Here is a 14,873-nt window from a genome sequence, read left to right on the forward strand (position 1 = left end):
GTCCTTAGTTCACCAACACTTCACGTGTGAAAATATGTACGCACTTGCTACTAACTCTTAATGTCACTACTAATAGTTGGAGTCCCTGGAAAAGACTTGTACAATATCTATCAATAATTTACAATATCTGTAAATTATGTTTAAAACTCAATTAAAAATTATTTATATTAAACAAATCAAAAGAGAACAAATAAATGAAATTCATTGTTGGGGGTTTACATACAAGAATAAAGAGTAAATGCTACAAAAGCAAATGTGCTGTAAAGACTCAAAGAAATGCATTAGACAAAAAACCTCATGGAAGCATTTCAAAATTAGAACATTAGGGAGAACATTAGTTTAATAATTTGATTCCATTAAATGAAATCTTATACTAGTAGTAGCTACACATGAACTTTTGTAAAATGTGTGCTTGGCATCAATCCATGGAAGATAATGTAGATAAATCATTCAGGAAGGACATTACTTTACAAACGTTAATGTATCAATTTCCAAATAAATATATACCCAAGTTAATGGAGAAAGTCTCACAATAAAAACGACAGTACTGAATACAGCAACAGAACTTAGGTCATGGGTTTCAGGGATAGCTGCTTGTAAGTCTATCCCTCTCCAAAATGTTCAAGTTACTGTACATTTTGTTACAAATAGATGCATCATATTTTCCCTCTTATTTTCTTGTGTCCTTCTAGCAGGATTATTTAAACTAAGGGCTTATCCACATGGAGCCCAAGAGCCATTTACCTTTTGTACTAGCACTGAGCAACATGCAGACAGCTCATATGAGTGAATTCATACGAAAACTGGCTGTATGGATTTACCCACACAGCCAAGTTTGACAGGTACCCAGGGACATGTGCATGGACCTGAACGCAGAGCCCGTGGATCGACTGAGGGTGAGTCTGTACAGCCAATGCATATGCATTTACTTTATAGGCTCCCTGGTTCTCCACATTTCCACATTATACAGGGCTGCGTGGTCATGTGAATTGTCCCTTGACGCTTATTTTGCCCTAAAAGTGGAACTTCACCCAAAGGGGGGGGGTTCTGCATGTTTGCACCCCCCCTCCCCTTCACTGCCCCACATTTAGCACTTTTTTGGGGGTTGTAGAGGGGAGTGGGTACCTGGGTTTGACAGGTATTCGCTCCCACTTCCAGTCAGATGCACTGCAGTGATCTGAGCCAGAAGTTCAGCCCTCCCTCCTTCCCACACCGTCTTCAGGGACATATCACAGGTCCCAGAAGACTACGGTACCATTCACAAGCCGCATTGCGGCTCGCACCTACACAGTAAGAAACCAGCTCAGGCGAGGACATGGACAGGTAAGTGTCCTTTTATTAAAAGTCAGCTGCTACAGTCATTGTAGCTGCTGCTGACTTATTTTTTTGGGGGGGGGGGGGGGGGTAAACTTCTTTAATTAGTCAAAGTCAAAGGTTAATTGTTTAGCAAGTAAGCTACTGCAAGTATCCAATAATTTCTACACTGCACCTTGGCAGAGGCTTGAGAAGAACCTGAAGCACAACACAGACTATGCACACTTCTCTTTCCCCTTGTATTACAACACGTGGGCCTGGCTACAGCCTTCTCGGGCACTGAACAAATTGGTTTTGAAAGGTGCAGGGAAATGTCAGGTGTCCCCCTCATATCTGGGAGTGCTAGGAGTTGTAGGCAAAAATGTCATGTTAGAACTGCATTTTCTTATTTTTGAAAAATTAGCAGCCTAATGGCTCAGCAAGACTCAAATGTTTAAAAGATAAATATGTATTGATGCTATGTACAAGGGACCTGTAGTTTCACCTACCTTCTTGTGATGACAATCCAGTAAACACTTAAAAAAAAAACAATGGCAGTGAAAAAAAAACTAGAAAAAAAAATGTACCTCCCAAGATCAGTAGTATGTAAATTACATTTCAACTCCAAGAACCCCATTCTCAAGAAAAATATTCTATACAACTTACCGGTATTACCATGGCTGTAAAATCACCAAATTAACATTTTAATGGAGTCAAGCAACATTCAAAATGGCCACCCTTCATTGTTTTTTGCACCTACATCAGATACCCCTCTGATATGTTTCTGCATGAAATCATGCAATCATTTAGATTACAAAGTGGATTACTCAGTGTTTAGTTATCATATGCAAAGTGTGAATGTTAGAGGTGAAGGTTCATGCACAATGGCAAACCAAGCACTTGCTGCATGCATCGCAGTGTGCCTAAAATATTTACACTCACCAAGGACTTGAACATCAGAGGCTCAAATGATAATGCAACTAAGCATCCACTTAGCAGAAGGAGATATAAATAACAGCACAACTTGAAACTTGATAAATTAAAACGCACACACAATATACTCTGTCCCACACCACTCCATTTCAATCTTGGTAGAACGTCAGATATTAACCACTTGCCTTCTGTGCACTTAAACGCCCTTCCCATCCAGGCCAATTTTCAGCGCTGTCACATTTTGAATGACAATTGCACGGTCATGCTACACTGTACCCATATGACATTTTTAACATTTTTTTCACACAAATAGAGCTTTCTTTTGGTGGTATTTAATCATCTCTGGGTTTTTTATTTTTTACAAAAAAAAATAAAAAAGACAGAAAATTTTGAAAAAAAAAAAGTTTTTCTTATTTTCTGCGAGTAAATTTTGAAAATAAATTTTTCTCCTTCACTGATGTGCGCTGATGAGGCGGCACTGATGGGCACTGATAGGCTGCACTGATGGGCACTGATGAGGCTGCACTGATGGGCACTGATGAGGCTGCACTGATGGGCACTGATGAGGTGGCACTTATGGGCACTGATGAGGAGGTACTAATATGCCGCACTGATGAGCACTGATAGGCGGCATTGATAGGCGGCACTGATGAGCACTGATAGGCGGCACTGATGAGCACTGATAGGCGGCACTGCTGGGCACTGAGAGGTGGCACTGCTGGGCACTGAGAGGTGGCACTGACGGGCACTGATAGGCGGCACTGATGGGCACTGGCGGATGGCACTGGACACTGACGGGTGGCACTGATGAGCGGCACTGATGGGCAGCACCATCAGTGCCCACACTCAGTGCCCATAGTGCTGCCAGTCAGTGCTCATCAGTGCTTAGATGAGCAGGCACTGATGGGCACTGACTAGCAGCACTATGGGCACTGATTGTGGGCATTGATGGGGGGCACTGATGGCGGGCACTGTGGGCACTGATGGGGGGGGGGACTGTGTGTGTGTTTTTACCTCTAGTAATCAGGGCACTGGTGATCAGTGCCCTGATTAAATTCTCCTGTGTCCCCGGCGCTGTGAGGCTCCCCCTCCTTCCTCACACTGCAGGCTCTGTGTGAGGAAGGAGCGCCGGCGATGAGAGATGATCTCATATGTTTACATATGAGATCATCGCTCATTGGACGGCCCGATCACGTGGTGAATGGCCGCTGTGATTGGCCATTCACCACGATCTGTGATCGGCCGTGTCCAAGGGACACGGCCGACACAGATTTCCCCCGCAGCGCGCTCGCGGGAGCGCGCGGGGGGCGTGTCACTGGGAGGCCGTTTAAAAACGGCCTCCCGAAAATTCGAGTCCGCGCTGCAGCCGTATATAGGCTGTAGCGCGGATGGGGGAAGGTTAAAATGTTATGTGTGGAAATGATAAATGTGGAAACCTTTATTTCATGAACAGCCTAAAAGCGTATCATGAGCCTTTTAAATCCACACAGAACCACAAAAAATATTAAAGCAATCACCAAAGAGTTGATAACAATTGGCATGCTGTGGGAGAGTGAAAAATTTGAAGTACAGCCCAAGTTTTACTCAGTTTTTAGCAATATCATCGCCACATTCTAAAGTAGATCTTTTTTCTTCTCATGTTTTCAGTCGAAAGAAGCTGCCTCCAAGAATATGGGTTGTATATTTAAGGAAACAAAAGTTTGGATGAAAACTAAAATATATACACATCGTGATGTTGAAGCTCACACTGTGCAGATACATTTAAAAAAACAATTAGTTAACAGATACTCACCCCTAAAACACCAAATCTTTCACAAAAATTCCAGCCACATAGAAAGTCAATTTCAAAGTTGTGATTTAGAACTACTATTGCATTTTCTTTGCCATATTTGGGGTAGTTTTCCATGTCAGTATACAGAGTGCAATCAGTGGCTGACCACCACTCCAACAACATCACCAATTCTAAAAACAAAAACAGAACATATTGAAAATAATCTGCCATTGTATAGCCTTTTTGCCAGCATATACAGTATCTCATAAAAAGTACACCTGTCACTTTTTTTGTAATTATTTTATTATATCTTCTCATGTAACACTGAAGAAATTACATTTTGCTACAAGCAGACTAAGGACATGGATTACTGGAACCATGTCCTGTGTTCTGATGAGACCAAGATAAACTTATTTGGTTCAGATGGTGTCAAGCATGTGTGGCGGCAACCAGGTGAGGAGTACAATGACACAGGTGTCTTGCCTACAGTCAGTCAATCATGGTGGTGTCATGGTCTGGGGCTGCATGAGTGCTACCGACACTGGGGAGCTTCAGTCCATTGAGGGAACCATAAATGCCAACATGTACTGTGACATACTGATGCAGAGCATGATCCCCATCCTTCGGAAAACTGGGCCGCAGAGCAGTATTCCAACATAACAACCCTGAACACAACTCCAAGACGACAACTGCCTTTCTAAAGAAGCTGAGGGTAAAGGTGAATGACAGGCCAAGCATGTCTCCAGACCTAAATCCTATTGAGCATTTGTGGGGGCATCCCGAAATGGAAGCTGGAGGAGCGCAAGGTCTCAACACCCACCAGCTTTGTGATGTCATCATGGAGGAATAGAAGAGGACTCCAGTGGCAACCTGTGAAGCTCTGGTGAACTCCATGCCCAAGAGGGTTATGGAAGTGCTCGAAAATAATGGTGGCCCGATTTGGACATTTTCACTTAGGGGTGTACTCACTTTTGTTGCCAGCGGTTTAGACATTATTGGCTGTGTTATTTTGAGGGGACAGCAAATTTACACTGTTATACAAGCTGTACACTCACTACTTTACATTGTAGCAAAATGTAATTTTTTCAGTGTTGGTCACATGAAAAGATAATAAAATATATATTTTTCCACAAATGTGAGGGGTGTACTCACTTTTGTGAGATATTGTAGATTTAAAGCAGCAAATATATGTGTTTATTGCAAGTTACCATTTTTGCCAACTGTGTAACACATCTATACATTTGCACATATTGTGCATGTCAAAATTACATATACATATCTATAAAAAGTTAAAGATGAACTCCAGGCAGATATGAAGACACATAAATGCAGTTCTACATTTATGAACATATATTCAATGCAAGCAGTGAAATTCCCTGCACAGAAGAGCTCAGACTGGGTGGGGGAGGAATGCAGCACTAGAAGCCAGTCAGTTGTGCAGTAGGGCGCAAGAAGCCCCGTCAGAACACAATAGCACAGCAGAGGAGATTGCTGTACTAACATTGCATAATTAGTTCAGCAGCTCCTCGTGAGCTGTCAGTTTAAAAAAAAAAAAATCTATTAGTGTGTACCAGTGCCTCCACTGTGGATGAATGAGCACAGAGGAACCTTTGGACAACAGCATTGTCAGTCTGGGGGGAAGGGAACATTACATGGACTAGCAGATTTAAAATTTCACGAACGAATCAAAGCCAAATTCCAGATCACACGGCAGTCATAGCAAAGTTTTACATAAAAGCCGACAATTGCAAGCACCCGTCAGTGGTAAATGGTTTGTCTCAACCTTCTAACTGCTATAGAGCTTGTTCTGTTGACATACAACAGACTTACTGGCTGGATTACCAGGTGAAAAAGGAAAGAATGCCCTTAAAAAGAAGGCCAACAGCCATCACATCGAAGAATTAGTAAACTGCAATAAAATAAGGTTTGCTTTGTGGTTTAATTATGCCTTATCCCAGTATGCATGGCCTGGGCAATAGAATGTGATATCCAATTAGACTGCAGAGATGATCTTATACCATTTATGGGTCATTAAATCTTGCAATTGGAAAAGGTTACCCTCCAAAACAGTAGGCTTCTCACTGTTTTAGTTTCAGAATTTTACATGTACTGCATGTGCAATTGGATGCAAGATAAGGAGGAACAATATTTAACTCTTTAAATGTTACATGGAACTGAAATGTACAAGAGACTCGGTTGTTAAAAAAAAACCCTACTGAAAGTGAAAAGAAGGGACCTAGAGGTACTTCAGCCACCTCCAAAATCATGTGTTCTGGGCAAAATACCCAGCCATTCTTGCTTGGCAATGCTCCAGCACTCCAAAGTGAGTGACCCAGGATCTGGTGGCAATGAAACTGCTGACAATAGACAGAAAAATGAGAATGTGTGTTTATACAGTGGGTACGGAAAGTATTCAGACCCCCTTAAATTTTTCACTCTTTGTTATATTGCAGCCATTTGCTAAAATCATTTAGGTTCATTCTTCTTCCTCATGAATGTACACATAGCACCCCATACTGACAGAAAAACAGGAGAAAAACAGCCAGGAGTCTTTTTGGGAAAGATGCAGCAAGTCTTTCACACCTGGATTTGGGGATCCTCTGCCATTCCTCCTTGCAGATCCTCTCCAGTTCTGTCAGGTTGGATGGTAAACGTTGGTGGACAGACATTTTTAGGTCTCTCCAGAGATGCTCAATTGGGTTTAAGTCAGGGCTCTGGCTGGGCCATTCAAGAACAGTCACGGAGTTGTTGTGAAGCCACTCCTTCGTTATTTTAGCTGTGTGCTTAGGGTCATTGTCTTGTTGGAAGGTAAACCTTCAGCCCAGTCTGAGGTCCAGAGCACTCTGGAGAAGGTTTTTGTCCAGGATATCCCTGTACTTGGCCGCATTCATCTTTCCCTCGATTGCAACCAGTCGTCCTGTCCCTGCAGCTGAAAAACACCGCCACAGCATGATGCTGCCACCACCATGCTTCACTGTTGGGACTGTATTGGACAGGTGATTAGCAGTGCCTGGTTTTCTCCACACATACCGCTTAGAATTAAGGCCAAAAAGTTCTATTTTGGTCTCATCAGACCAGAGAATCTTATTTCTCACCATCTTGGAGTCCTTCAGGTGTTTTTTTAGCAAACTCCATGCGGGCTTTCATGTGTCTTACACGGAGGAGAGGCTTCCGTCGGGCCACTCTGCCATAAAGCCCCGACTGGTGGAGGGCTGCAGTGATGGTGGACTTTCTACAACTTTCTCCCATCTCCTGACTGCATCTCTGGAGCTCAGCCACAGTGATCTTTGGGTTCTTCTTTACCTCTCTCACCAAGGCTCTTCTCCCCCGATAGCTCAGTTTGGCCGGACGGCCAGCTCTAGGAAGGGTTCTGGTCGTCCCAAAGTCTTCCATTTGAGGATTATGGAGGCCACTGTGCTCTTAGGAACCTTAAGTGCAGCAGAAATCTTTTTGTAACCTTGGCCAGATCTGTGCCTTGCCACAATTCTGTCTCTGAGCTCTTCAGGCAGTTCCTTTGACCTCATGATTCTCATTTGCTCTGACATGCATTGTGATCTGGAAGTCCAATCAGTATAATCAAACACAGCTGGACTCAAATGAAGGTGTAGAACCATCTCAAGGATGATCAGAAGAAATGGAAAGCACCTGAGTTAAATATATGAGTGTCACAGCAAAGGGTCTGAATACTTAGGACCATGTGATATTTCAGTTTTTCTTTTTTAATAAATCTGCAACAAGGTCAACAATTATGTGTTTTTCTGTCAGTATGGGGTGCTATGTGTACATTCATAAGGAAGAAGAATGAACTTAAATGATTTTAGCAAATGGCTGCAATATAACAAAGAGTGAAAAATTTAAGGGGGTCTGAATACTTTCCGTACCCACTGTATATAACAACTCACAGGACACATGCAAGAACCCTCAAAAGGATTTTCAAACGTCATGTTATCTGCCAGTATTGTTATGCAAGTATGAAATCCCTCCTATATTTGAATCTATAGAGTCATGCCAAAACCGTAATGCAGCCTAGAACAGGCTTACTATAACTAAAAAGGAAAAACTTTTAGTTTTGGATAGAAGGGAGAAAGATCAGAACACTTCAGTTTTTATTACTGTCTGTGTCCCCCGTTAGAAAGATTCACTCTCCCTATATGTCCTGTTTACAATTATCATTGAAAGTAAAAGAAAATCCCAAATCTTGGGTTGTCCCCAGAAAAGTGAGAGGGGGAAACTTCCAATGGGGGCACTAGTTTTGCCGACCTGGGGGGGCAAGAGATTCTATTCATTTGCAAGCATTTCCTCCCAATGCCTGTTTGGCTATTGGCCAGGAAGTGAAGTTAAATCTCAACAATTGGACACAGATGGCAAAAAAAGAAAAAAAAAAACCTTACCTGTGTTATAACCCCCAATTACTCTATCCAAACTAAAAAGTTGTCTATAATGTTTTCCTTTAATGATTCCTTCCTCAGAGACACATGCACTCCTTTCCTGGGAGCCTTCTTTAAGCTTGGAATTATTCTAGTGTTCGAGTGTTTTCTATTAAATGCTTAGCACACTTGACACTTGAACATGTAATTCTATGCTCCACACGTCCCAAGTGGGATGACAACTAGTTACACCAGCTCATTTTCCCCATGGACTGTATAAACCTTCAGTTCTTAAGCAGCCAACAAGGAAGGTCAGACAATATTTCTGTCAGTAAGGGAACAAATGTTGCACACGATAAGGTGCACTGATATAATATACAAAATGAGAAAAAATGGTGATAAACCAAAACGAACTGCGCAAATGGGTGCTTATACACAAATTAAAATGTAATAATCGGGAATACAAAATTAAATAAATAAATCTGTGAATAATTATAAATATGTAGGAATGCCTTCCGTACTGGGAGCAGCAAAACAAACAACGTTTTAATGTTATAAATGTGAAATTTTGAGGGTATATATTGCGCTCAACAACAATATTCACAAAAAGTGCATGAGTGCATATAAATAAATATGTGAATAAATACTTATATAAAAAACAGTCCAGATGTGCTTAATATCATCGATAGCAATTAAAAGCCACAACAATTGATAAAAGCACAAACCCAGCATAAATGAATAAATAAATATAAAAAGTCCTTTAAGTGCTTAAATTACAAGGTGATAATATGGTTATCCGCAGCAATAATTAAAAGCACAGACTTGATAGAAGTGGTGTTAAAAACCTTCACCTCCACACCTTCACCCAGTGTTCTTAATAAATACTCCTTACCAGAAGGATATGACCCCTTGATTATAGGGGGTCACAACAAACATTGGTATCCACAACGAATCCGGATCATCCACATAACTTTTCTTCTCAAACAGCAAAGATGTGTGACCAGATAATAGTGGACTATTAGAGGACTAAACAACACACTTTGGCTCCGATCATGCAATTTATCTTCCCACAATCTATTTGTGAAGTGTGTTTTAAGCACATTTACACCTGTCTCTATTTACAGTGCATTTCCACAGCATTCCACTTCAATCACATACATTGAATACTTCGAAATACTGCCTCTAGGGTTTAATAACAAATTTAATTAATTAAATTTTGCAGAACGTTTGTGATCCCCCGGCACGACAACGTGGCTAATGTATAAAATCGTATATATTCTTTCAGCTCCTCATAATGCCTTCCACTGATAGAGCCGTGAATGATTCATATCCTCATAGCAAAGAGCGGCTGGAGATGGTCAGAACATAGAACAATAGATTGTGGGAAGATAAATTGCATGATCGGAGCCAAAGTGTGTAGTTTAGTCCTCTAATTGGAGTTCCACTATTATCTGGTCACACATCTTTGCTGTTTGAGAAGAAAAGTTATGTGGATGATCCGGATTCGTTGTGGATACCAATGTTTGTTGTGACCCCCTATAATCAAGGGGTCATATCCTTCTGGTAAGGAGTATTTATTAAGAACACTGGGTGAAGGTGAAGGTTTTTAACACCACTTCTATGAAGTCTGTGCTTTTAATTATTGCTGCGGATAACCATATTATCACCTTGTAATTTAAGCACTTAAAGGACTTTTTATATTTATTTATTTATGCTGGGTTTGTGCTTTTATCAATTGTTGTGGCTTTTAATTGCTATCGATGATATTAAGCACATCTGGACTGTTTTATATAAGTATTTATTCACATATTTATTTATATGCACTCATGCACTTTTTGTGAATATTGTTGTTGAGCGCAATATATACCCTCAAAATTTCACATAATATACAAAATACTCAAACTAGCTGCCTTAAAATGTAAAGTAGTGGCTATATATCAGCTAGCCCATCTTATGCTGGGTATACACGCACAGAATTTCGGCTGTTTGCGGACTGAACGATTATTCGTCGCTCGAAAGCAAATTGTCCACTAACTGATAGAATAAACTCGTGGATTGTTCAATAACAATAAAAACATATAAAGACAGAATATTATTTTTGTTTCAATTATAACATACACGTATACACTTTAGTTGAAACGATAAAGGTTTTTGCTTCAGATCCATCGACATCAGCCGGGCCCATGGTCGAAATAGTTGGTAAAGTTGGGTTCACGAACGGCATGAATATTGAACGATCTTTCCGAAAACAACCAGTTTTGGCCGAAATTCTGTGCGTGCATGGCCAGCATTAGTCTCTGGGTTAAACTACCTAGACAGACATGCCATGATCATTGCCCATTTCGGTTTCAGTTTTGGTAGTTTACAGAATGGGAACATTCAGAAAACAATGATATCATGTCAGAAACTGAAAAAAATCCCTGACTGGACTTAACATGTAAGGGTAGTACCTGTTTCGGACATCACATTTATGGGCGGACAACAGTTTGTTGGAACAGAGATCCTTTCTCATTATTTGGGCTTCACAGGGATACAATACTATCTCTATGTGGTCAATGATGTTGATGGCTACATTTTATATGTGAGTTTTTTTGAGTATGAGCTTATATTTAATAAATTATGGCAGTGAACATCGAGTGTTTCCCTCTTTTCTCTTTGAGTTTTGGCTATCTAGAAGAATGACGTTTATGTAATCCCTGCAATACCATCTTGGTAGAAGCAATGACCCAGTGGAGAAAACGGTTTCTGGGTTCATTTATTAAAGTGAAACTAAGGTCTCGGCTTTTCCAGTTTAAAAACAACAAACAAGTTATACTTACCTGCTCTATGCAGTGGTTTTGCACAGAGCACCCCATATCGTCCTCTTTTTGGGTCCCTCGCCGACACTCCTGACCCCTCCCTTCTGCCAAGGGCTCCCACAGCAAGCAGCTTGCTATGGGGACACCCAAGCTGAGTCACTGCTGTGTGTGCCCATTCAGACACAGAGCCATGGCCCAGCCCCTCTCTCACCATTGCCTCACTGACTGACAGCAGCGGGAGGCACAAACGCCCGCTGCTGTCTCAGCCAATGAGGAGAGAGAGTGATAGACCACTTGTATTTAGGGGGGTCCTGGCAGTAAGGTGAGCAGATTGCATTCCCGTTGTGGTGAAGGTTTTATACAGTTTTCAGTGTCCTGAAGAGCACCTGTTTGGCCACGTTCAGGATTGGTATTTAATCACTTGCCGTCTGAGTACTACGTCGTCAGACACTCCCCTTTCTCCGGAGTGCCGGAGGCTCGCTCCCGCTGTATTCAGTCACAGCGGGAGTCGGGCCAGGGGAGGAGCAGCGGCGAGCGCCGCTGCTCTTCCCCGATCGTCGGGGATCTAGTGTGGAGATCCGCCTGCTTGTGTAAACACAAGCGGGCGGATCTCCCAAGTGACAGGCATAGCTGAACCCTGGATCTGTCCTTGTGTCACACAGTCACCTCCCCCCACACACGTCAGTAAGCACCAGGCATACATTAACCCCTCCCTCTCCAATAAAATTAACCCCTTCCCTGCCAGTCATTTTTACAGTAACAGTGCATATATATAGCACTGATTACTGCAGTAATGTCACTGGTACCCCCAAAAGTGTCAAAAATGTCAGTCAAGGGTCCGATCTGTCCGCCGCAATGTCGCAGTCCCGCAAAAAATCGCAGATCGCCGCCATTACGCGTTAAAAAAAACCCACCAAAAATGACAGAAATCTTTCCCTTTGTTAGTAAACGCAATAACTTTTTGCGCAAACCAATCAAAATACGCTTATTGTGAATTTTTTTACCAAAACATAGGTAGAAGAAAACAAATTGGCCAAAAATTTAAAAAAATTTTGATTTTTACATTTTTTTGGGGGGAATTTCATATAAAAAAAAAAAAAAAATGTGAAAAATATTGTTTTTTCAAAATTTACGCTCTTTTTTTGTTTATAGCGCAAAAAGTAAAAATCGAACACAGGTGGTGATCAAATACCACCAAAAGAAAGCTCTGTTTGTGGGAAAAAAAGGACGTAAATTTCGTTTCGGTATGGCGTCGCACGACCGCGCAATTGTCAGTTAAAGTCGCACAGCGCCGAATCGCAAAAAGTGGCCCAGACGTAAGACAGCAAAATCCTCTAGTGGTAAAGTGGTTAAAAAGAACACTTTGTTACAGAGGCTAGGTTCACATCTACGTGGCCATGTGGGCTGCGGTTTGATAGGTATGACAGCCCAATGGGCTGTGTAAAACGCAGGAAAGAACTCCCTGCGCCAATTTGGAAATCGCAGCCCGCATGGGAACAGCTAGTACAGCGCGGTTCCGATTTCCATTGCAGGGGGTGTGCCAATGATGGCAACTTTGTATGAGTTAGGTGATCATTTGCATTTATACATTTTTTTTAAATCTTGGTAGCGCTGCTCTTTGCTTTAGTATTGGTGTGCAATTAGGATTAATGGCACCCGCCCGATGGTCAGGCGTTTCACTGTGCAGTTTTACTGTATTCAGTGAAGACTTTGCTTATAGATTTACTAAATATAATTGAGAGCTGAGGTTTCATTTTCTATGAAGTTGGGATTATAGGGTTTTGGGACGGTCTATAACAAAAGACATTCAATATTGTAATAATTTTGTGTATTTTGCATAGTGAAGAAGGTGTTTAGTAAAATTTTGTTCTAATTTTATTATTAGCACCACACTACTTTTTCCTTTGTTTTATTAGTGTGAAACACTTTATTAACGCTGGCTAGCTTTGGTGGTTTACTTTCTGGTACTGTACGATAGGCATATTTGTGCACAGAATACTATACAGTATATGGAGGTTTTCCTTTTTCTTCCATTGGTCGAACTAGATGGAGTTGTGTCTTTTTCAACCTAACTACAATATGTAGCTTGTCTATGGAAACATTTAAATTGCGCTTTTCTAATTAAAGGAAAGTTAAAAAAAAAAACATAAAATGTGACTTGATGTTTAGGGCTTTTATTTAAAAGTGGAACTTCATTCTCTCAATCAACATTGAATTTTTTTAATCCTCACGCTGCTAGCATTAGTAAATAGTGGTGGGTAGAGAAAGTGCGCTAGATAAGTAAAGCCGCAACCTTAGATCCAAATGGGAACAGATATAAGAGGAAAAAAAGCAGGTGCACTAAACTTTTGGATGCTCTTATGAAGAGTCAATACATAAATCATATACACTCCATATGAACATATACAATAAATGATTAATAATAAAGGTGAAAAGAGTCCAACCATTTATTGTATATGTTCATATGGAGTGTATTTATGTATTGACTCTTCATCATTTTTCATTATCATTTTGGTTGAGACCCTCTTGGGTACCACATCACTTTGCTTGTTGATTTATAGCACTAGTGATTTATTTACTTAATACTTGTTAAGTTACACAGCGCATCCATAAGTTTAGCGCACCAGCATTAGTAAATAGAAAGTAAATTAGTAAAAGTAAAGTAAATAGAAAAGGAAAGTATATCATATTTGCTTGTTTTAAACCTTTTTTTTTTTTTCTTTTTTTTAACATTTCTTCAGTTACTTTCCGGTTTCTATGCCTAGGCAAAAATGTGATTTTTGACTTACCGTAAAATCCATTTCTCTGTTGTGGTTCATTGACAGACACAGCTCCTGATATTCTTAACTATTGGGTTATACTGCCACCTATAGGAGTAGGACACTAGGCAGAAAAAAAAAATCTGGCTACGCCCATGGGCAGTCCCAGGGGGTATACTCCCTATCTGTATCAGAGAAATGGCAGTACGAGAACTGGCAATGTTTGTCAGTAGTACAAATGGGCGCATTCCTGTGCGCCCTGGTGCAGGAGCAACGAACGGGCGTACGCAGAGGCGAATTGGCGAACGCCATGGCGCACGCAATGCGTGACAGATGTGGCCACTTACTGGACTATAAAAGACTGTTGTGGGATCCATCAGAATGCTGGATTGTCGTCTGCCTTCCCGTGTTCCCGAGCTTCTGCATGATTCTTTTTGGATTTCCCTGTTGTAACCCGGCTTGCTCCTGACCCTGTTTGATCTCCTCCTCCTCCTGGTGTTGACCCTCTGGCTTGCTTCACCAATCTTGCTCCTGTTGATCACCCATATACTGTATGACCCCAGCTTGCCTCAAGGACTTCTCTTTACTACCTGTCAGCCTTCCTGTGTATGACCCCAACTCACATTACAGACTTTGCCGTCTTCTCCTGCCTGCTTCCCTGTTGTGACTTCGGCTTGTTACCGTTTTTGCTACCTGCCTTATCCTCGGACTGACTACCCGTGTTTGATCCTCGGCCTGGGCTTTACCACTGCTTCCAGTTGTGCACAATGTTGCCAAGTTCCTCTGGAGCTAGTCTCAAGGCACATCTGCCTTTCTGTGTATCCTGCTCTTCAGCACCCTGTTGGCAACCTGTGCTACTTTGGGAGCTATACCTTCTGTACCACTTTCAGGGGTGTGCCGCACTTAGCCGCAAGGAGAGCCCGCTCAGTAACTTGGCCTCGGATCAGGTTCG

General features: G+C 41.5%; 1 protein-coding gene across 1 annotated transcript in view; it reads right to left on the reverse strand.

Moving 5' to 3' along the window:
* The window catches only part of AGPAT4 (1-acylglycerol-3-phosphate O-acyltransferase 4), a 152,788-nt gene that overhangs the window by 62,882 nt on the left and 75,033 nt on the right, over positions 1-14,873 (reverse strand). Inside the window, exon 4 of the mRNA XM_082249109.1 lies at positions 4,019-4,188. Within this exon, the coding sequence (XP_082105235.1) occupies positions 4,019-4,188 (170 nt within the window). The remainder of the gene's footprint in view (positions 1-4,018; positions 4,189-14,873) is intronic.

The sequence above is a fragment of the Pelophylax lessonae genome (genome assembly GCF_965119305.1).
Source record: "Pelophylax lessonae genome assembly, chromosome: 3".
Lineage (NCBI taxonomy): Eukaryota > Metazoa > Chordata > Amphibia > Anura > Ranidae > Pelophylax > Pelophylax lessonae.